This window comes from Fundulus heteroclitus, chromosome 23 (genome assembly GCF_011125445.2).
Source record: "Fundulus heteroclitus isolate FHET01 chromosome 23, MU-UCD_Fhet_4.1, whole genome shotgun sequence".
Classification (NCBI taxonomy): domain Eukaryota; kingdom Metazoa; phylum Chordata; class Actinopteri; order Cyprinodontiformes; family Fundulidae; genus Fundulus; species Fundulus heteroclitus.
The window spans coordinates 31,709,706-31,732,978 of NC_046383.1; the positions used below are offsets into that span (position 1 = coordinate 31,709,706).

The 23,273-nt window shown below is 39.6% G+C and overlaps 1 protein-coding gene across 1 annotated transcript in view; it reads left to right on the forward strand.

The window, feature by feature from the left end:
* The window catches only part of gpc3 (glypican 3), a 186,325-nt gene that overhangs the window by 87,690 nt on the left and 75,362 nt on the right, over positions 1-23,273 (forward strand). The window contains exon 3 of the mRNA XM_012866796.3: positions 7,078-7,763. Coding sequence (XP_012722250.2) covers positions 7,078-7,763 — 686 coding nt within the window. The remainder of the gene's footprint in view (positions 1-7,077; positions 7,764-23,273) is intronic.

The window sequence follows — 23,273 nt, forward strand, 5'->3', positions numbered from 1 at the left end:
GCTATTTGCTGGAAGATTTTAGAAATGCTATTAAAAAGCAAATCGCTTCTATTTTAGCTTGCAGTTTTCTATCAGTACCAGACACAAAGAACCCGCTCACTTGTTTTGCCGGAAAAGAAAACTTTCCGTTTCTAAGTAGGTCTTTCAGTTTTTTTCATGTTTGGGCCTCTCAGTCTGTCTCTTGTCTCGGAGGGCAATCTGCACATCTGTCTGCTCAGCGATCACAGAGGGAGCTGCTTTTCCAGACGCAGCGGGACAGCCATACCCTAGAAAGCCAAACAGATGTGAGCTGCTCCCAAGCATCCGCTCAGTCTTTTTTCTCACCTTTTTCATCCAACTGTTTCAACGAGTTGAGATGCGTTTTCCTCTTTCTTGTTAACACCGACAAATATACCTGCAACCGCAGTGTCCTCGGTTTTCATCATGTCTAAGACAAAGGAATGAAAGCATTGTTTAAATGGAGAATGAAAAACAGCAAACAATACAACTTAAACTCTATTCCTATCAAGCGGAGCTTGAGAAATAATACCAGCTACTGAGTCAGTTAAGGTCATAGCTACAACTTCTTTGTTAAAACGATAATTTTTCCAAAAAAATACAGCCCCAGAGCCTAGATTTGCAGAATAAAAGTATTAAATTAATTGAAAAATAAGTAATACAGTATATAAATAATAGATTTATCAATTTTGATGGGTCCAAATATATATAAATATTTACTTCTGGTTACGATGCCGACAAAAGGATTCTGCACCAATCAGAAAGGTAAGTTGAAGTAGCGTGAGACAGAGTCAGGCGTCGCCAGATCGTAGTAGCTCGTGATGTCCCTGAGAAATGCTTCTTCTTGGCGTTACATTTCCCCAATTCAAGTGGACCAAAAAAGGAGTCAGAACTCTGCTGAGGTTGCCGCTTTACTTCTGGACAATAGGTTATATTTTGCCCAATGCTAGAGAGCGGTCGAGCATGAGTGCGCCACCTATTGGTCGAAGAGGAGTTAAAGGTTTAGTTAACCTCCTTTAAACCGGCGACATCAAACGTTAGATCTTTGTTAGGAAAATACATTTGAATCAATGACTTTATTAATGAATGTAATCTTGATGTTATGGTTTAAGCGAAACGTGGTTAGACAAAATAGTGAGACAGTTAGACTGTACCGACAACATGTTCAATTATGATTTTCTAAGTGAAAGCAAGGACCTAAAAGAGGGGCCAGGGTGGCCACCTTGTTTCATGATTTACTAAAGTGTTTTTGAATGATTCAATGTCCTTGTATGTGTGAATTGATTATGACTGTTTGATCATAGACTTTGACATCTACATTATGTTGACAACCTACTTTGTATCTAAAACACATTTTGGTTTTACTCAGTATGTAGCCAAAACACACAAATGGGGACATATTTTGGACCTTGACATCAATAAGGGTCAACAATTCCAAGGCCTTTGAAAATGATGCCTCTTATCTGGTCACTTTTCTGTCAACTATGTAATTTCCATTTGACTTAATATGCTAAACTGACATCAGAAAACGCTGTTTAAAGGACAGTTCAACATGTAACCTTTAGACAAGTTTACTCTTCCTTTTTCACTTGTGCTCTAACTCCGTAAATGAACTGAATGAAGGTGAAGAAAGACTAGACTCCAGGTTCACTGTGAAACCTGTAAGGAGAAACTTCACAGGTTAACTTATTACTGAAGAATGCAGGGGAATCCTTGTTTTTTGGAAATCTTCAACAAAAACTATTATTAATGCCTGTGCCTTGTTTGTTAACAAACCCTCTTTTGTCTCGATCATCTAACTCCCACTCCGCCAGGACCTGGAATTAATTTGCTCACTTCTTTACTTAGAAAATTTCAGAAGGATAGGCTGTACGTCAGTATCAAGTCCAGTGATAACATTGTGTCTAGTCAAAACTAATGGGGACAATTTACACAATTTAGCCAAATCAACTACAAGAGGCAAAAAAATATATATAACAATGTTTTTTATCAAGCCACTGTTGAAAAGAACAATCTGGACAATTTCTATTGCAAAATTACAGGCCCATTTCAAATAAATCTTCCATTCATTATTAAGGTAAGTAAAACAGCTGGGTTTCAACAGTTAAATACCTTCTTCACAGTAACCGGTGGCTTTGACTTTTTCCTGTCAGGTTTCTGTACTCACCACAGTACTGAGACTGGAGGTGTTCAGTAAATCTGCATAAATTCAGACAGTGGTAGAACCACAGTGCTGGTATTATTGGATCTACTGTGCGCATTTAACCCAGTTGACCATGTAAAGTTAAAGGAGCAACTGGATAACTGGGCTGGTCTTCCTGTATAAGCACTTGACTGGTTTTGAATCTTACTTGAAGGAGAGGGATGTCTTTCAATAGGTAACTTTACCTCAGAGTTTGAAAAAGAGTCACATGCAGGGTACCCCCCCCGTTCTATTTAATATCTACATGACTTCCCCCTAGCTCAGATTATAACAGTGAAATAAGTAATCATCGCTATGCAGATGACACATAGCCCCACAGTACAATATCATCAGGTGACAATGAACCCATTCATTTAGTAGATGCGTAGAGCAAATCACTGAATTGCCTGGCGCCAAAGTACATTAAGATGTGTTATTGTTGTATCAACCTTCCAGACCACTCTGGTCTTCCGGTTCAAGTCTAATCTGCATCCCCAGAAGCCGAACCAAACATAAAGAAGCAGCATTCAAGTTTTAGTACCTCCACTGATCTAGAACAAACTCCCAGAAAATTGCAAAAATGCTGAAACTTTGAGTTCCTCTAAATGATGGTTTAAACACCTTTGTTTAGAGTTGCCTTCGACTGTTCTGTTCAAAGTATTTGTCATATTTTCCAGGTGTTTGATTTGGGACAGATTCTTTAAGTTGCTTGGTTGTGCCTTCTTTGGTTTATTATCCTTTAGTGTTATTTTACTTTGTTATTTTTACAGCATGACTGTACCAGTGGTGGGTACAGTCATGCTATTCGAAAACAGATAATTAGCTAACAGATAGGCAAACTTCTTGTTCATCAGCTATTATTCATGCTAGGTTTAGAAACTGCTTGCAGGAGCAAGGACACTTGGCATGCACTTGTTGGGTTTCAATAACTGTAAGTACGATAAAGTTCACAACAAGAGATTCATCTGCCGTTTACGTCACTGTCCTGGCTCTCAATAAACATCACACAGACTACTTCCACAATAGTAGCATTCACTGCTCCACGAAAAAAAAAAAGTAAAACAAGTTAATAGCTGGTTTGCTTTATCTTAACCTTTTCTTATTGTTGTTATAATGTGGGTCTGGCTCCCATTATCAGCTTCTATGTCTCAGAATCAGACGACGGTTTCCGCTTTTTTTTCTGTAAACAGCACACTACTGTGTGACCCTAATTCCTTTAATTAGTTTGTGAAACTGACTTTTCTGGGTTTGTTACCAGCACTGCAAGCCGACAGGAGTCAAAGCTGGGCTTTTGGGTTGCTGTCTGGCTCAACGGCACCCCTTTTGTCTGAAGACTGAGTGACAGCTGGTGGTTAGCAGTTAGCATTAGCTTTCTCTAGTGTCCTCATTTAACATTGGTTTAATGGCAATTAAGCTAATATTTTTATCTGTGGAATATGAGTTTGTGAAGCTAACCTTTTGGTTAGCTGTTCACACTACTGGAATTTAGTTAGAGGCTTCTGTTCATCCTGCTATCAGTTTGGTATATTCTGTTAGATTTCTCCCTGTGTTTCCTCCCCATCTGCTCCTGTTAATTATCATTATTATTATTCCTTAGCCATTTGCCCTCATTGCTCTCAGCTGTTGCCTATTACGCTCCTGATTACTTATATCTGCTCTCCGCGCCTTCACTCCTCACTCCCTCTCCATATAAACTGCCTGGTTTTCGCTTCTCATTTGCTGGTTAAATGGTAAATGGACTGAACTTATATATATATATATATATATATATATATATATATATATATATATATATGGTTCCTCTGTTACGCTACCTCCGGTTCATTCCTCCTTTCTAAGTTTATTTGTTTCATTTAAATTAAACATGTTCAACTCACCATGTGGCTCCTTAATTTCTGTCTGCAGTTTGGTCTAGTTCACAGATCATGACACTATTAACGGAAACTAATTATTTTCAGTCTGTTGTCAAACTTTTCTTTACCTTTCTTTATTATGTCACTGTACGTTACTTTTTCATGTTATCTTTTGTTTTTATCATGTAAAGCACTTTAAATTGTCTTGTGGCCTAAATGTGCTATAAGATTGCCTTGTGTTGCCTTTTGATCAGTAGGCTTAGTAGCTGTATGTTGGAGTCACAAAAAATGTATCACTTCTACATTTCTACATTCTGTGCCCCTATGAAAAAAAAACACTGGCCCCACCTTGGTGCCCCCTGGTAAATTTGGTCCAGAACTGCCACTGGATCAAGGCCTGGCAGAAAGGGGAGTGACACTTTGAGATGACATTCATTATGCAATGGCTGATGAGCTGCAACACATCTCAGCTGAGGCACTGAGGCAGACCATTATTTTAGTCAATCGTGATTTCATCTGCAAAATAACGAGAATATGTGAATTATTCACAAGCAGTGGAAAGTAAAAATGTTCACTGTTGTTTGCCGATTTAATCATCATTCTATACACTGCATACCATTACCTTCAATCTATTATTTTTGTCATGTTAAAAGCAAAACTATAAATAAAATTGTTTCTATGCATATATATCCATACTGTTTGACATCTCGACATTGTTAATTTTCTAGTCTTGCTGTTATTGGTTGGTTAGTTAGTTTCAGGTATTCCTCATTATCCCAGTTTTGCCTGATAGTTCAGTTTAACATTGGTGGCGAAGTCAAAGATTCATTGCGGGTCGAAGTGGATTTTTCAAGTGGAAATTTCAGTGGCAGAAGCAAGCACCAGAAACTGATTAAAGTTTGATATATTACACGTTCCGTGACACAAAAATAACCCCTAAGATGTTTTCAGGCTAGTAAAACTCAAATATCCACTTGGTTTAGACATCACTTACTTACTCCGTTCCTGCTCCTCTGACAGCCAGCTCCCCTCACCAGCTGTCAGCCTACTGGGCGATCTAAGATCGCTGTACCCGGAGAGAGCGTTTGACTCCCAGCACCTTGTTTTCAGACTCCTGTGGGCGGTCACCACTGAGTAGAAGTTAAACACAGATAGAATTCAGTCAGATAATATCTAACCATTCAAATTTGGTTTAATTCAATGTTTCATTTGTCTCTGAGCAAATTGGTTTGGCTGAAATTAAAGTTAAACTTCATAGGGTAATGAATTTAAATAAATGCAAAATTTAACTTTAATGTCCTATTGGAGAGCAGGGGAGTAAATTTGGAGGCAACAATTAGCCTATCTTTAACACATGCCTCCAATGACAGTGCAACTTCTGGAGTTCCTCAAGGATTAAATAAACAAACAAAAAAATGGAACAAAAGTTTATACTCCAGATCTTCGGCTTTGCAGCCCTGTGCTTCATGCTTTCATGGTTGCGATGCAACAGCCCTTACAAAGTAAGGGCATGAGCAGCTGGTGAAGCCTAGACCGTCCAATTTCACATTTCCGGTCTTCGAGGTCTCCACAAGCTTTCGGTCTATGAAGACTGGGTCCTTCGAAGTATGTGGCCCTGGATTTGTACACAGCTACAGATTAATGAGTACAGAGATCACAGAATCAACTCAGTCCACAGACCCAAATCCTACAGAAAATAAGTGGTGTGAGGCGGAGTAAAAAGGTTATTGGAGAGAGTCCGGGACTCTGAGCATCAAAAAAAGCAAGAATGGTGATAGTTCTTTGTTTTACAGTCACACCTATGGCTGGATTTGTTTTAAGTCTAAACATAGAAAACCAAAAGCATTTCTCTTCATACCCTCATAGTTTATTTGTGATACCAAACCCTAATTTCAGAGTTAAATAAAATATCCCCTTCCATAATGAAAAACTATTATTAATTTCAGATGTCTTTGAACTTGCACACAGAAAAAAAAATTACAAGTTCAACATGTCCCACAAACAAAGAGAGCTGTCAGATTGCTTCTCAGGGCTTTCCAGGGACCTAAAACTCTGCTGACAAGCCTCATTTGACCCCAGAGAAGCGTGACAAGAAAGAAATTAAACTGTCCAGGCAAGAAAAATCAAATGAGAAAGATGAAATAGCAAGCTGTTGCAGCACAAAAACCAAGTCCCTCTAATGTCCCTTGAACCAGTGTTTCCGCCTGCGCTCCCATCCTCAAAGAGCAGTTTGTGGCCATCACTCTCGACAAAGTGATTAAGTATCCTTGCTGTGGTATAAATGGGATTTTGGCATCTGCAGCCATTCTCCTGTCCAAAGCTTCATTTCACCGACTCTCAGGTCCCCTGCTAAGTTCAGTAATGGAGCTTTAAATCCCCTCTGTTGTTGGGCCCTCACTCGCTCAGCCACTGGGTCGATGACGAAGCTCTGGTGTCTCGTGCCACCTTGTTGATAAGACTTCTGTATGTGACTGGAAATGGTACTGATTATTTCTGCTTTCTCCGCATAAACAATGCAACCCCTCCTTCCTGCTTCTTCTGAATGTTTTTTTCAATCAAAAAAAAAAGAAAAAAACTTGTCATGGCCAAGTCGCTCCCTCTCGACAAATCTATTGATATTTATGTTGGGGTTTTTTTTTGGAAGAAAGATTTTCTTTGAGGCTGCTCTTGAAAGTGTGCAGAGCCCTGCTTTTCATCTCTTCAAAAAGCTCTGTTGCCTTTTTGTTTCAAGGTGTCGTGTATTATTGCAGAATTTCCCCTTTTTCTGTCCATCTGAAAGTAATCCCATAAGCGAAAAACGGTGGATGAAGAAAAACGGGGTAAATAGAATGAGAGCTGGAGCTGTTTTCTCCAGTGATTGCTGAGGAGGGAGACACATCTGGCTGTGCGTTTTATTTTTTAGACCCTGTTACTTCAGACGATCTGGCACAACATCTGTAAGCACAGGGGCTAATTACTTATCTTGTGTATGTGAAGGCTCTCTAATTAGCTCGGGCTTCACCTCAGTTGACTCATTCTCGTTTTACCCTCTTGTTTCCTTTGCAGAGGCCTTCGATCTGGTGCTGCGTCACGGCCGTAACTCCACCCTGACCATGCTGAAGTCGGAGTTCCCTGGTCTCCTGCCTGGAGCCCAGAGCTCCGTGGGACAGCTCTTTCTGGACATGTCCCTCTACATCCTCGGCTCGGACTCGACGGTGGACCACATGGTGGTGGCTTTCTTCAGCAAACTCTTTCCCCTCACGTACCGCCGTCTGCTCGGGGGCGGTGCATCCTCCGTGTCTGAGGAGTGCGCACGGGGAGCCTGGAAGGGCTCGGGAGCGTTTGGTCCTTATCCCAAACTGATCATGACCCGTCTGTCTCGCTCCCTCTTGGCCACACGAGTCTTCCTGCAAGCGCTGAACCTGGGCATCGAGGTGGTCAACACCACGGACCATCTGCGGCCCAGCAGGGACTGCAGCCGGGCCCTGCTGAGGCTGTGGTACTGCCCGCAATGCCAGGGCATGGTGGGCCCGCCGGCCTGCAGGGGCTTTTGTCAGACGGTCATGCAGGGCTGCCTGGGGGGCGCGGCGGAGGTTCAGCCTCACTGGAGAACCTACATCGACGGACTGGGGAAGCTGGCTGGTGGTATGAGAGGAGAGCAGGATATGGAGGCCGTTGTTCTTAGACTGCCTTCGATGATTAAACTGGCTCTGAAGCAGGCTGTGAATGCTCGCAGCCGGCTCAGCACCCTGGTGAGCATCATTCACCAACACACATTAGTACGCTATCACAGTAAACATGTCACTGAATTAGGATCTAGAAAAGATAGCCCTGGTGCTGCAAACATTCCTGTTGAGTCTCATTTACATCAACATTGTTCTCAAAACTTGACTGTCGTGCTGGCTTTTTTAATACTGTCGCACACTGAACATACTTGTGCCCATTAAAGACTTGGTTAGGAGGTTTTGACAAACACAATGTTCGGTCCACTGTCTGCATTTCGCCGTGATAGATGAAGCTTTAATTATGTTTGCTCAGTTTGCTGAAACCCCAAAATGGAATTCCATCCATTGCACACAGATACAAACGGTGCTAACAACCGCGAACGCACTCACTCACACCTAAAAGCTGTTTAGGGTAAGTTTGTTAACTCCACATGCATGTCTCTGCACTCCTAGAGTAGGATGGAGGACCCAGGTAGAACCCACTCATACAAAATCCATGTATTTCCAGAGCTGAACCCGGGACCTTCTTGTTGCAAGGCAAAAGTGCTAACTACTTTGAAGCAACGCACATTTTTTTTTATTGAGTAACAATAGTGTTATATGGGCCTTCAAATGCACTCTTTGACACCTTGGAATTAAAACATGCACAGATCAAAACAGACAAAAATGTAATTCTTTGCTGTAGCAGTCAGGGTTCATAAAACACCACAGCTCAATTAGTGCTGCTTTACAAGCGGTAGATGACATTTTTAATCCTGCAGATTGATAAAACATATACTGTGGTGGTCAGATGCCCGATGTTTACCTGTTTGAGAAAGGTGTCTGCACTACTACAAACTGCATCCTATTGGCTTGCCAGTAAGTGCTTTAAGTTAGTTAAATCATTAGCTCAAAAACGCTGGACTCTTTTCATTTTTTCCTCCAGTATACATGGGGGCTCTCTGCACATTAGGTCCTTACCTATTCGCTGTCCATATAAATATTCTTGGTGATATTTTATCAAATGTGCGTTCCTCTGTTAGGCAGACAACACAGCTATTATTGTTTCTCTCCGTCAGTGATTCAATGTCCTGAATTTATTCAGTGTGCCTTTAATATTATTCGATCAAACTTAAAACAGCTTCCACTGGTGTTAAACATATGCAAAACTAAGTTTATTATGTTCTCAAATTTAAAATGGGCTCACAGTGAAACTCTTGCATCATATGTCATCCAACATCTTATTGTATTTAGGAATTTGTATTGATGTGTTTTGCCTCTAAGCTGAAACTTATATTAGATTCTTTCCCAGAAATATCTTGTTTCTCTCTACAGATAAGTAAATGCTTGGTTTCTGGAAGCATTTTCTATTTTTTTGTTTTTGTTTATGACAACCTGCTGTTTATGAATGAACCTGGACTGCAGCTAAAAAAGCTTTGATGCTGACCATCATTGTGCTTTCCATGTTATTACTCGGCGTGGAAGTCATTCACTCCTGGTTCTTTGTATGCTGCAGCTGAATGGCCCCCCTCGTCTGTCTGGATGCTTCCTGCCTGTGTGTATGTGTATTTGTGTAAATACCACAGGCGTTATGGTCCCTAGTGTTAAGGTATTTTTTATAAATGCCTGTTCCCAGAGTCTTAACAGAATTGGAAGAAAAAGCTTTTAAATAAGCGGCATGAAACTGTCACAACTGATTTCCATGGGGTCTGTCCTTTTTAATGGAAAAAGAGAATATTTCACTCCATTAGCATAATGTTTTTAACGTTGTTTGTTTGACTTAGTTTTTCAACATACTTTGACCATCCAGTTATTAAATCAGAAAATCAGCTGTATTTATTTTGTACTGGATAGATGTGCTTTGTCTGTCCCTGAGGTGATTCTCCTTTGACAGAGTTTCTTTACATCATACATTACAACCTAAATATCAATAAGAATCCAATTAGGAAATTTGCCCACATCCAACCATTAATAATTAAAGAACCAAAAAAAGGCACTGTGACTCTGGTAGTCACATTTAAAGGTACCATGACATCACTGTATAAACCATTTAAAGGTTTCTTGGTTTACGCTTGGAGTCTATTTCCTGTATATCATAGTTTCCTCCCCTTTGCTTAGTATTTGTCTCTTCCCCTGGAGTCTGTGTATCTTTGTGTCTTTGTTCAACTGTTTTGTGTTAACTAGGCTCCCTTCCTCAGTTTCCCTGCTTACCATTCTTTCTCGGCTGCTCAACATTTCCTCTATTTGACACACCTGTAGTTCATATAATTTATCACACCTCCCCACAGTATGTAAGCTCACTGGTTTTCTTAGTTCTTTGCTGGTTTCTTCCGTTGACTTCATGTTCCCCACTGCTCTGCCTGTTCTGCTCCTTGAATCATGACAGGTGAATATAGTTTCTCACCCTCACTCTGTGCAGAGCACAGGTTGAAAGCTCAGAAGGATGAAACGGCATCTTTGCTGTGTTACGTTCAGACTTCCTGGTGTCTGCTAAAGTCTTGTTCTCTGTCGCAGCCTGAATGAACCCCTGACAAGTCTTCACATGTGGTACAAAATACAAAATACTTTTTTAAACCTCATTAATACTGTAAATGGCTAAATTCGAGTAATCTTCTCTTATTAACAGTGTCCACATCGAATTTGCTCATTTCGTGACCTGGTGGTACATAGGCATTGTGCAATGCGAAGATTGGATCTTTGCATTTTGCATGATGGAGCTGATCAAACTGGAAATCACTTGAGCCATCACTCTGCTTCTCGATGTGTCTGCGATAAAGGATAAATATATAATAAAGGCTCAAAAAGAAATGGCAAAAAACAGCAACATAGCCATCATCAAGGTAATTTAAAGTTGTGTGGAACCAGTTAAAATAGATGTGTTTTCTGATGTTTTCTATTGGTAAAATAATGTATGGCATGGCAAAATAGAGGAAGGAAATTCATGGGGCAAACTGCAGTCAGACTGTTAAGTCCATTATTGATACATTGTGTTCAATTGATGGAATAGAAAGCCGGGAAAAGAAGAGGACTGCAGAGCTCTTGATGGGAGTAATACAGGGGCATTTCAGAAATGTGTTTTGTGTGTTTGTTAGCTGGAGTTGTGGTGAGCAGCAGTGCTCTGTGAACCAATAGATGTTGTATGGCAAACCACAGAGAAGAGAATTAAAATAAGCAGAGTTTTCAAGGTGCTGGCTGTGAGCATTTTTCCAAGATAGCTGATGAAAGTGAGCACAACACATGAGCATATTGCTTATATTTTCAAACAAAGGAATTCCATCAGGTTTAAGACAATTTTGGGCAAATCGGCTCTTAATCTATCCTGAACAGCCACAAGAAGAGATCAGAGGAAACATGTTCATAACCAGATGGCCCGTTGTCCCTGCGGCATGGATCAGCCACGTCTTCACTTTTCGTCCAACATTCAGTGTTTCCAACCTGCCCCAGCTAGTCCTGTACAGGTCTGCCACCTTGTATCAAATATTTCAAACACATTATATTATCATGTCCAAACCAATCGTGCTTTTTCAAATATACAAACACATGCAGGAAGTTTAACAAACAGATTTTTTTTTTTTTGGTTTTGTTTCTACAGACTAGTTCTCTCATCATGTCTTGTTATAAAGCTGTGATAAAACTGTCGGAGTAGTTCACAGCCCTCATGTGAAGACAGAGAGGAGTGCTCATGAAATATGAAGGCCTGGTTTCTGCTGGAACCACAGAGCTGGATGTGCTCCTACTCCTGTATATTTGCTGAACTTTTCACTCTCACACCCCTAGTCCCCATGGTGACCAGGTTTCCACTCAGAAGCCATCATTTATTAACACACAGGTTGACCTCACTTACTCTTCAGCAGGAGGGAGCACTTGTATCCATGAGTGGCAGACTGGTTGTGGGGGACAGTTCTGTCTGCTGCTTGAGATTCTCATTTAAAATTAAACGGCTTCGATGTGGGTCTGTTTGCGGGGAAGACGGCACAGCTGACTTTACGTTGTGTTTGTGGCGTCTGCTTCCAGTCTGTGATTAGAGCTGCCGTGGCAGTGTGCCGTTCAGCTCAGTGAAAAGGTTGGGGGAGACAGTATCAATGCAATCTTTCGGAGACACTCTGTCTTAGTGCTGTCATTAAGGGGACTGATACATTGTTTCCCCCTGCAGGCTAATTTTGTCTCACTGAGTCACAGGAGATTAACCAAAATTAGACTACACCTGGATGTTTCACCTCAGATGACTTCTTTATCGCACTGATCTGAACAAACCTGAAGCTGAGGGACCTGCCGTGGTTTTCCATCTTATTCAGAAACAAGAATTTCTTGCAGGAATGTCACAGCTTCATTGTTATATTTTATTAGTGGTCTGTCGCAGTGGAGGAATGCAGTCTGTCAAAATGTGGAGGAACCTCAGCTCACCTCCCCCATACCCTCTTGTGGTGGCTTAAGGGCATCACAACCAAACGACAACTTTACAACAGCAGCAGCAATGAACGGTGCAAACAAAACCTGTTATTTGCAGCTCTGTTAAAGTTGAGGGCAGAAAAAAAAAACATTAAACAGCTGAAACTGAATGTTCACTTTTTTCTCCTGTCGCCTTTCAAGATGTTATGAAACCAGAGCTGGACCGAGTAACATGCAAACTACTGAACAAACCAGCAGGGTTCCCCAAAAAACACTTGAGTCATCTCACAGGTTATAGTGGTGCATTTTGTGTGAAATTAGAAGGCAGATTTTACAAGTTTGCAGAGAGAAAAATTGGACCCAGAAGTAGGGAAAAAAAAGTGTTTATAAACAGGATGACTAACTATAGCTTTGATTGTTGAACTGAAGTGAAACAGAAAAGGTTCAGAGTAAATACCAAGTAAACAGGAAAGAGAATTACAGTGAAATTATCATCAGGAATGCTAAATCAGCTTGAATCCTTTAACAAAATGAAACGATTCAATAAATTGGCAGAGAACTTAACCACCCAATGGTAGACCCAACATTGCTCCTTGCACCACCACAGACAACAATCACAGCGCAGATGGAGGTGCTGGCTGCCTGGTCGGAGAGCAGATTGGATCACAGACCGATCACCCTTTTAAATTTCAACAATCTTGCACGACAGCCGACTAAAATAACCAATTCTGATCGACTGAACCACGTCCGTGTATTAACAAAAGCAATGCCTTTCTCAGAGGGCAAACTGTCAGTAGATGCAGAGGTCAAGAATAAGTATTTAACTTATTGTTCCTTCCACAAAGGACAGGAAAAAAATTATAGGGACTGGGTGATTAACAGCAGCTCAAGAAATGCCTTATTTTACCTAACATGTTGGCTGTTCTCTTACACTGTTAAGAAAAAAAGAATATAAATATCACAACTATGAAGCAGTGTATATAAAGTCATGTCGCAAAATGCAGAACAACTGAAAAAAAAATATCTTTTAGATTCCAGATTCTTCAAAATTACCCTCTTTTGTTCAGAGTCCTGATTGTAATTTTCCAACAGATTTCCTAGAGATATTAAATATACATATATATATATATATATATATATATATATATATATATATATATATATATATATATATATATATATATATATGTGTGTGTGTGTGTGTGTGTGTGTGTGTGTGTGTGTGTGTGTGTGTGTGTGTGTGTGTATGTGTGTGTGTGTGGAGATAGTATACAATTACATCATGAATAAGACTAACTTAAGCAGCGTATAACCCAATTTCCACAGTCTTCTAAGATGCTTGTGGTGAGGGACAAAATGACTCAGCTGAGATTTTCAAGAGACCAAAAGAAATTAGCATGTTTTTCCAAGCAATTTAAACATATTTTACCGATGCAATATATTTCATCACAAACATCTTGAAGCCATCACAGTCTTGTTTTGTGGTTTTATATGATTCGAAGTGTCATGTGGCTGTCACTGCTGTCTCACCACTTACCCCACCCTCTTATGGGATTTATACCCCCATTACTTTAGGAGGCAGATGGATTGAAATTTTGAGTAAGAGTCCTTGAGATGTGAGAAAGACATCGCCTCTGCGGGCTTGAAACAAGTAACTCCGCAGGCGAGATGGCCACTCATCGTCCGCCGGCCCGCTCTCTGGCATGTTGACATTCATTCCCTCCATCCAGTGCAACTCCTGGGTGAATCAACCAATGTTAAGAGGCACGGCGAGGGCAGCCAAGAGGGCGGCTGCTCCAATCTATTCCCCTGTCAACCTCCCATCTCTTCCCTGGAGTTTTATACCATCCACTGCCGTCTCTCTCTCTCTTTCTCTTTCCCCCTCAACATCCCCTTTCATCCCCTCATTTATTTCTTTTCCTCTTATTCTTGCTCTCTGCTGTGAGAAAAAATGCATGATTTATGAAGGTCTATTTTTACCAGTTACAGGGAAAAAGGACAGGAGAGAAAGAGTGACAAAGGAGAGAAAAAGAGAAAAGATTGGTAGAGGGAGTGTGAAAGTGAGCCCATGGGGGAGAGGGACAGGAGACTGTGGAAGAGACATCCATCACCTGGTGACCCACTCGAAGGAGGGAAGTAGGTTGAGGCAGGAATATGACAGACCTGACCAGGATTAGATGTTTTCTGCAGACAACACGAGCTTAACATGACAGACTATTACATGCCATGCAATGTTATTCCAATCCGGTCTCACTGAGAAACATGTAATATCCACGTTGGCCACAGGGGGAAACATAGTATTGTCACAATTTAGCTCCTCGATACGTGTCAGGCTTACATTTTATTTAGCCTATTGATTGGCTCGCAACCAGGTCACGTGACTATTAAGTTTTCCCCACTGATCTCTATTTATTCACTGGATTGTGCATTGGCCATATATAATACACGTCACTGTGAAGCCACCAGCCACCATATTGGTACTCCCTATTTTCCTCCAGTAACTAGGGATTTTCCGCCATCTCTTAAGACTTAAGGGGCTTAAGACTTTTAAAATGTCAAATGCCATATACTCTTATGTTATGTACTACAACTATCAAGTACTGAGAAAGCCATATGCTGAAATATTTTGCATGTTATTTATTTATATATATAAATAACATTTATCAATATATAAATAACAATATACAAAACATATATATATATATATATATATATATATAAATAACAACATACAAAATATATATATATATATATATATATATATATATATATATATATATATATATAATAAATAACATGCAAAATATTTCAGCACATAATTTCCTATTACTTAATAGGTTTAGTACATACACTGACTGTAGAATTACCTATGAAACTTTTTCACGCAGCCATAAAACAGCTTGTTGTTGCAACCAAATCCTATGGGGTTCTGTGAGAGTAGGGAGTAGCAAGATGGCGGCCAGTGACTTCAGTTTCTCGGGCAAATCAGCAATCCAGTGAATAAATAGAGATCAGTGGTTTTCCCCAGCGAAAAAAAAAAAAAGAACATGGCTACTGTTGGCTGTGGAAAAGTAAACATGTAAGCAAAACATTTTGATTACATTTCTAGTGGGAAGTATGGATATTATTTTTTATAATTTTCATTTAGGGAAGATAGATAACCTTTCATTTATTAGTTTTGCCGAAGATTTTCTCAGAAGGAAGTGAGGAAGAGATGTTTCCTACCTACGTCACTGAGATTTCAGTACATATGAAAACATTTAAGCAAAACATCTGCAGTTCTATGCATTTTGATGACATCTATATATATTATAAGCTTCATTCAGGGGAGGTAGAAAATCTTTCATTTATTACTTTTCCCGAAGGGTTCAGTGTCACGTGTTCTCCCGGACCAAAAGTGGGGTGCATTCCATTTACCCTATCAATCCACTGTACTTATAGAGGGAAATGCAACATTTAAAGACAGGGTCTGCAATTATTTACATTTTGATGATATTTCTAGCAAATGTATGCATAATATTTCCATAATATTATTTCAGGAAGTGTAGATAATATCTCGTTTAGTAGTTTTCCTAACTCCAACCTTATCCCTAACCCATTTGTTAAGGCTGTTTCAATGGAGGCTGCTATCTGTTTTGTCTTCAAAACGTTTATTGACAGTTATAAGAAATACTGACCAACAGTCCGTTCAAGAGTCATCAAGAACATGTATCAACACACAATCCTAACACAAAGTGGTGGTGGTGGGGGGAGGTCAGCATTTAATAGACTGTCTACCAGTTTGCATGCCTATAATTATAGCCATGACATTTTTGCCCTTTCTTCTTCAAAAAGTAGCTAAACATCATTCAGGTTAGATGTAAAGCATCTATCAAGGTCCATTTTTAACGTTTTGACACAGATTCTTAGTTGGATATATGTCTGGACTTTAACGGGCCATTGTAACAATTTTTTTGTTCTGAAGCTTTGGATTGTAGCTCTGGCTGTATGTTCAGGGCGGTGGTCCTTCTGGGAGGCAGGCCATTGCATTGGTCTCTATTTTCTACATCCTCAAACAGGTTGTCTTCCAGTATCGCATCTTCCCATGTTGGTTGATGCGATGAACCGCACCCAGGGAGATTTTCAAGCTTGGGATATTCTTCTGTAGCCTAACCCATCTTTAACCTTTTATCCCTGACTTGTGTGCTATGTTTCTTGTTTTTTTGTGATACTGTTTGTTCACAATGATGCAGTGTTTTATGTCGGCATATCAAATAAAATTTAAATGAAGTTCACTGAAGTTTATGGTTGCCACGCACAGTATGAAATAAAAGTTGAAAGGCGTAAGAAAACTTTTGTGAGCACTCTAAGTGTTTTTTTCTAATGAATATCTAATACCTCTTTAAGATTCTCTCAATAACTCACTTTCAGCCATAGCTTCCCCCCCCCCCTTTACTTTTGATCTCAGGCAAGTAAAATTACACCCAACTTGTTGCTTCAAAGAGGGAACAAGAGCACTAATTAATGTTTTATTGCATTTTTATTATTTGATTATTCAGCTCAAACATGACAGGAGCCAGACTCAGCTCTGAAATGTAAATATGGTCAGAGCGTTCAAACATGAAATATGGTGTAAAATATCCACAAAGTTATTAGTTCTTAACTCAAGTGTGCTTTCATTATTCATATACAATGAAGTCATGTTTAATCTGAATTTTAGAAGACCAACTGTGCTGCTGGAAAGTCCCCCGAGGAGCAGTTTGTTTTTTTGTTGACTATAATTGAAGGCTGAGCGGTTTGCTTGATCTTGAAAAATAAGCAGTTTGTTTATCTGATATTAACTGAATAATCGGCCTTCCAGCTGCTAACACACAAAATGAAAAGGACTAATCAAAAACCAATTAGTTTTGTAGCTGTTGCTGTAGAAAAGATGGCAAACAGCTTCAAAGTTAATGAACATCAATTCAGCTATTTAGCTTATTAACGTCTGATGATCAGTTAAAGGGTAGAAACATAATTAAGCTTAAAGCTTTTAGCACTATAAAGTCATTTTCTAAGCATTTTGTTTTAAATCTCAGTGCAGGGAATGAGCCCATTATTTCACTCTCCTTTTATCACAGTCTTTCAACCGATTTTCTGGGATATTGTTCAAACCAAATATTTACATACAATGGATAAAAACAGATATCATTTTCTTACTTTCTAACATTAAAGCAGACTAAACAATTCTTATTTTAGGCCAATTGAGATGACCACTACAATAATCTGTATTTTCTAAATGCTAGAATATTGAGAGAGAGACGTTTTTAAAATATTTTTTATCGACCTCTTCAAATTCATGCATTTAAATTTCCTTAGTAATTTAATTAATTTCAGTTGAAACTCTAAGGCTTGGGTCAAATGTTCTGGCTCTTATCATAGTATTTTTCTTTAAATTTGGTTCATTTCTTGCCAATAGAACAGGTGTAACTGAGTCAGGCTGGGAGACCACCTTGCTAACAACCACTGTTTCTGCTCTACCCACACATTTTCTAATATACTTATATCAGGGCTTTGGGATGGCCGCACAGCCTTTACCTTTCTGGGGGATGTCTTGTGAATTTGGTTCAACACTGCAATGTTCTTTCCTCATGATGCACCAGTCCCTATTTGACCAAAACAGTGCCACAACATATGTAATTCGCAGTTGGAATAATGTTTTTCATCTCTAAGATACCATGTTTTCCCCTTCAAATGCAACATTTGTCATTTTAACCAAAACCTTTTTATTGGCTCCAGAAATTAAGATCTTTGTTCCTGAGTGCATCTGTAAACTAATATGGCTTTTATGTTGCCTTTTAGAGCAACAGCTTCGTCCTCTCTGAGTGGATCTTTCAGCTCATGTTGCTTCAGGACTTCTTTCACATTGATTAATAACACTTCTATCCAGCTTCAGCCAACATCTTTATTTGCACCAAAACATGTTAATTTCTGGGACAGAGAGCGTGTCTCCTTCCCCGAACTTGATGACTGGACATTCTCATGGTGTTTATACTTAAATGTTGTCCTTAAATCCTAAACCTTCAGACATTGGAAATTTGTATCCAAGCATGAACAAGGATATGCAAAGAGTTTCAGAGAGATCTGGAAATGGCTAGGATAGTCTGTCCCATGAAATAATAAGCAATACACTCAACTGCAATGGCCTCTATGCACACTCACAGTGCAAGACTCCAATACTGAAGAAAACGTATGTTGAACCTTAAAGTTTGCTGCAGGCCTCATCTGACCAGATTATAGTCAGGTCAGATGAGGCCAAGCCAGATGTTTGGAGGAACAATGGTTCTGCTCATCACCCAAAAAGTACAGTGCCAGATGTGACGTTTACAGGTGGGAACATTATGGTAAATCTTTGTCAACAACTGAAGATCAGAGTGCAGACTGCACATCTTGAACCTTTCAGATTTAAAGAGGCAAAGAGCCAAATTTTATTTTGTATCGGACTCTCCTTTGCAGTTATCCATTATTGTAACTTCTCAGTTCACACCACCATTTAATTGTCCATTGTGATAAATTTGCTCAATAGTATTCATTAAAATTACAGCACTGTCTGCAACCGTGGTTGTTTAAATCAATGTCATGCTCCACTTACCTTTTATGAGTCTTTTCAACAAGTTTATATACAGTACACAACTCAAGTGCTTATATCCTGGCACAGTGTTTGACTCACATTTTAATTTCCTTCAGAAAGCTCTAGCTTGAGGGAATATGTACCCCAGGGATTCCTCCACAGTTACTGTCGGCTTCTCGTGTGTAGCTCAGCTAATTTAAAAAGGAATATCTTTCAAGCATATTTAAAATAAAGTACTTTGTGTATGTGCCTTTTATTAATTATGGAATGCAGTGTGGTGGAAACCTCTTTAATGTTCCGGCTTTGACAAACATGAGACAGCAATACAGGAGCTAGCTAACCTAAATGTGGTAACAAGAGCAAGCTAGTAGGAGCTATTGTTCTTCTTTCAGTTTTCTAAACTGAAACTACCAAATTACATCAGACAAAAAGCCTGGCAAACAAAGAATGATATTATCAGGAACTATTGCTGCAGTTGTACAAAAAACATTCACATGTACCAGAGGCTTTCAAAGTAGCTGTTATTAAACATTTACTTAAGAAATCCTTTCTTGATCAAGATGGCTTAATAAATTAAAGACCTATATCTACTCTTCTTTTCCTATCTAAAATTCTTGAGAAAGTAGTTGCCATCAAGTACATGAACATTTACAAAATAATGACATTTGTGAAGAGTTTCAGTCAGGCTTCAGAGCTCATCATAGCACTGAAACAGCTCTGGTGAAGGTCACTAATGATATTCTCATGGCCTCAGATAATGGACTTGTGTCTATACTTGTCCTGTTGGATCTCAGTGCTGCATTTGATACAGTTGATCACAATATTCTCCTACAAAGACTTGAGCATACTGTAGGGATTAAGGGAAAAGCATTAGGCTGGTTTAAATCTTATCTGTCGGACATATTCCAGTTTGTTCATGTTAATAATAAATCTTCTTCAAACTCTAGGGTCACTTGTGGAGTACCACAGGGTTCAGTCCTTGGACCAATTCTCTTTTCTATATTTATGCTTCCGATTGGCAAAATTATCAGACAGCATGGGATTAATGTCCACTGTTATGCTGATGACACTCAGCTATATTTATCCATAAATCCTGATGAATCCAATCAATTACGTCGACTACAGCCATGTCTTGATGACATCAAAAGCTGGATGACTTTAAATTTCCTGCATTTAAATTCTGACAAGACAGAAGTTGTAATCTTTGGGCCAGAGTCTTCAAAAAATAAAGTTCTTAATCAATCACTTAATCTGGATGGCATTAACTTGGCCTCTGGTAATAAAGTTAAAAATCTTGGTGTTGTTTTCGACCAAGACATGTCATTTAAGTCCCATATTAAACAGATTTCCAGAGTTTCCTTTTTTCACCTCCAGAATATCGCCAAAATTAGAAACATTCTGTCCAGGAGTGAAGCTGAAAAACTAGTCCATGCATTTGTTAATTCAAGGCTGGACTATTGTAATTCTTTACTATCAGGAAGTCCACAAAATGCAGTTCGAAGTCTTCAGCTGATCCAAAATGCTGCAGCAAGAGTTCTGATGAAAATCAACAAGAGGGATCATATTTCTCCAATTTTAGCTTCCCTTCATTGGCTTCCTGTTAAATCAAGAATAGAATTTAAAATTCTCCTTCTAACGTATAAAGCCCTTAATAATCAAGCTCCATCATATATCAGAGCTCTGATTACCCCGTATGTTCCTAACAGAGCACTTCGCTCTCAGACTGCAGGTCTGCTGGTGGTTCCTAGAGTCTCTAAAAGTAGAATGGGAGGCAGATCCTTTAGCTATCAGGCTCCTCTCCTGTGGAACCAACTCCCAGTTTTGGTCCGTGAGGCAGACACCCTGTCTACTTTTAAGACTAATCTTAAAACTTTCCTTTTTGACAAAGCTTATAGTTAGAGTGGCTCATACCCTGAGCTATCTCTATAGTTGTGCTGTGATAGGCTTAGGCTGCTGGAGGACATCAGGGTCTAATTTTCTCACTCTACTGATTTCTACTGTTCTCCAGTTTTGCATTGTATTACATTGAAATGACTGTCGTCATTTCAGCTTTTAACTTTTTGCTCTCTCTCTTTTTCTTCACAGTAGGTACACCTGGTCTGGCGTTCTGTTAACTGTGAAATCATCCAGGGAGGACAGATCACTGACTACTACCGTCTAATGTAGAACAGATTACTAGATCAATGTGTGCTTCTGTGCTTTTTTGTTTCTCTTGTTGTGTCTCTGCTCTGTCTTCTGTAACCCCCAGTCGGTCGAGGTGGATGACCGTTCATACTGAGCCCGGTTCTGCCGGAGGTTTTCCTTCCCGTTAATGGGGAGTTTTTCTTCCCACTGTCGCTTCATGCTTGCTCAGTATGAGGGATTGCAGCAAAGCCATGGACAATGCAGACGACTCTCCCTGTGGCTCTACGGTTCTCCAGGAGTGAATGCTGCTTGTCGGGACTTTGATGCAATCAACTGGTTTCCTTATATAGGACATTTTTGACCAATCTGTATAATCTGACCCAATCTGTATAATATGATTGAACTTGATTTTGTAAAGTGCCTTGAGATGACATGTTTCATGATTTGGCGCTATATAAATAAAATTGAATTGAATTGAATTGAAAAAATTGAATTGATGAAAATCAACAAGAGGGATCATATTTTTTTAATTTTAACTTCCCTTCATTGGCTTCCTGTTAAATCAAGAATAGAATTTAAAATTCGTCTTCTAACGTATAAAGCCCTTAATAATCAAGCTCCATCATATATCAGAGCTCTGATTACCCCGTATATTCCTAACAGAGCACTTCGCTCTCAGACTGCAGGTCTGCTGGTGGTTCCTAGAGTCTCTAAAAGTAGAATGGGAGGCAGATCCTTTAGCTATCAGGCTCCTCTCCTGTGGAACCAACTCCCAGTTTTGGTCCGTGAGGAAGACACCCTATCTACTTTTAAGACTAATCTTAAAACTTTCCTTTTTGACAAAGCTTATAGTTAGAGTGTCTTAGTTTACCCTGAGCTATTCCTGTAGTTATGCTGCTATAGGCTTAGGAAGGACATCAGGGTCTATTTTTCTCACTCTGCTGAGTTCTCCTATTAGTGGTAGAACATCCGCTATTACCATATAACATGAAAAGGATTTCTGGATCAATGTGTGCTTCCGTGCTTTTTTATGTCTCTGGTTCTCTAAGACCCAGTGGGTTGAGGCAGATGACCTACGCTCTTTCAGGAGGAGTGAATGCTGCTTGTCAAGACTTGATTCAATCTACTGAGTTGCCTTAGATAGGAAACTTTTTGACCAATCTGTCTGTACAATTTGATTGAATTTGACTTTGTAAAGTGCCTTCAGAGGACGCGTATTGTGAATCAGTGCTATATAAATAGAATTTAATTGAATTGGCAATCATTTGACCCATGTGTGTGGAGCTATCTAACATTTGTCAAAAAAACATCTTGATGATCCTCAAGACTTAAAAGCAAATATTCTGTTGACTGTTAGATAAAAGTGGAACATTTCATGAGGTGTAGCCAGCTACATCTGGCATTAATCCAGGAGGTGGTAAGAGCTGACGGTAGATGGCCAAAGCAATTGTATACAACAGAGGCCAACACAAAATCCACTTTTCCACCTGCCCTGCCCTACTCCACTTGGCCCTGCTCTATTTTACTCCTGTTGGGTTTCCACCACCAGTAGGTGGTGAACGCCTCCTGAGGGGGTGGCTTTAGTTCCACCTCCAGCTGTCAGTGATGTCCACTCTGCCACTGTTAAGTATTACTGTGTAACATTAACACTTTGAAGAAATCAAGAAACTGTAAATACAAAAAAAGTTCATAAATCATTATAAATAAAAACATGAATAAAACAAAAATAACATCAGGCATGCACAGACAACAATATTTGTATTATTGTATATGCAAGAATGTCTTGAATATTTTTAAGGGTAGAATAATCCACCAGGATATTAATGTCTGGATCACGGATCAGCCTAAACTAATAAATGAGGCCCAGCTTCTCTCTGTCTGCACAGGTATTGGGCAATATTGCTAAACTTGTCACTGCAGTCAAGACTTCTGACAGAGACTCTGTACTCTCTGTAGTATCGAGTCGTGATATCACTTTTGATTCCCCCCCCCCCCCCCCCCCCGCTCCATTGTTGGCTGGCTGGCTGGCCAGACCTACAGCCAGTCACTGACTAGCAGTCTGCTCACTAAAGAGCTCTAACCTACTCAACAACCACCGTACTACCTTCTGAGTAGGGATGAGAAAATCCAGCTGGGTAGGGGGAAAAAAGCCAGTTGAAAAACTTTCAAAGAGCACGGAGTGGAGTAGAGTACAGGCCAGTGGAGTCCGTGGAAAAGTCCCATTAGTCTGTCACTCTGGTTTCCTGAGCAAGACCCTCGACTACAGATTGATCCCCGTGCGCCTCTGTGTGGTCCCTAAAGGATGATTAAAGGCAGGGACAGATTTCTCCTCTGTGGGGCTGTAAAGGGCATTATTATTATTATTATTATTATTATTATTATTATTATTATTATTATTATTATTATAATATTCATATCTCAGTGAACATCTGACTAATATATATTGTGCTTCCATA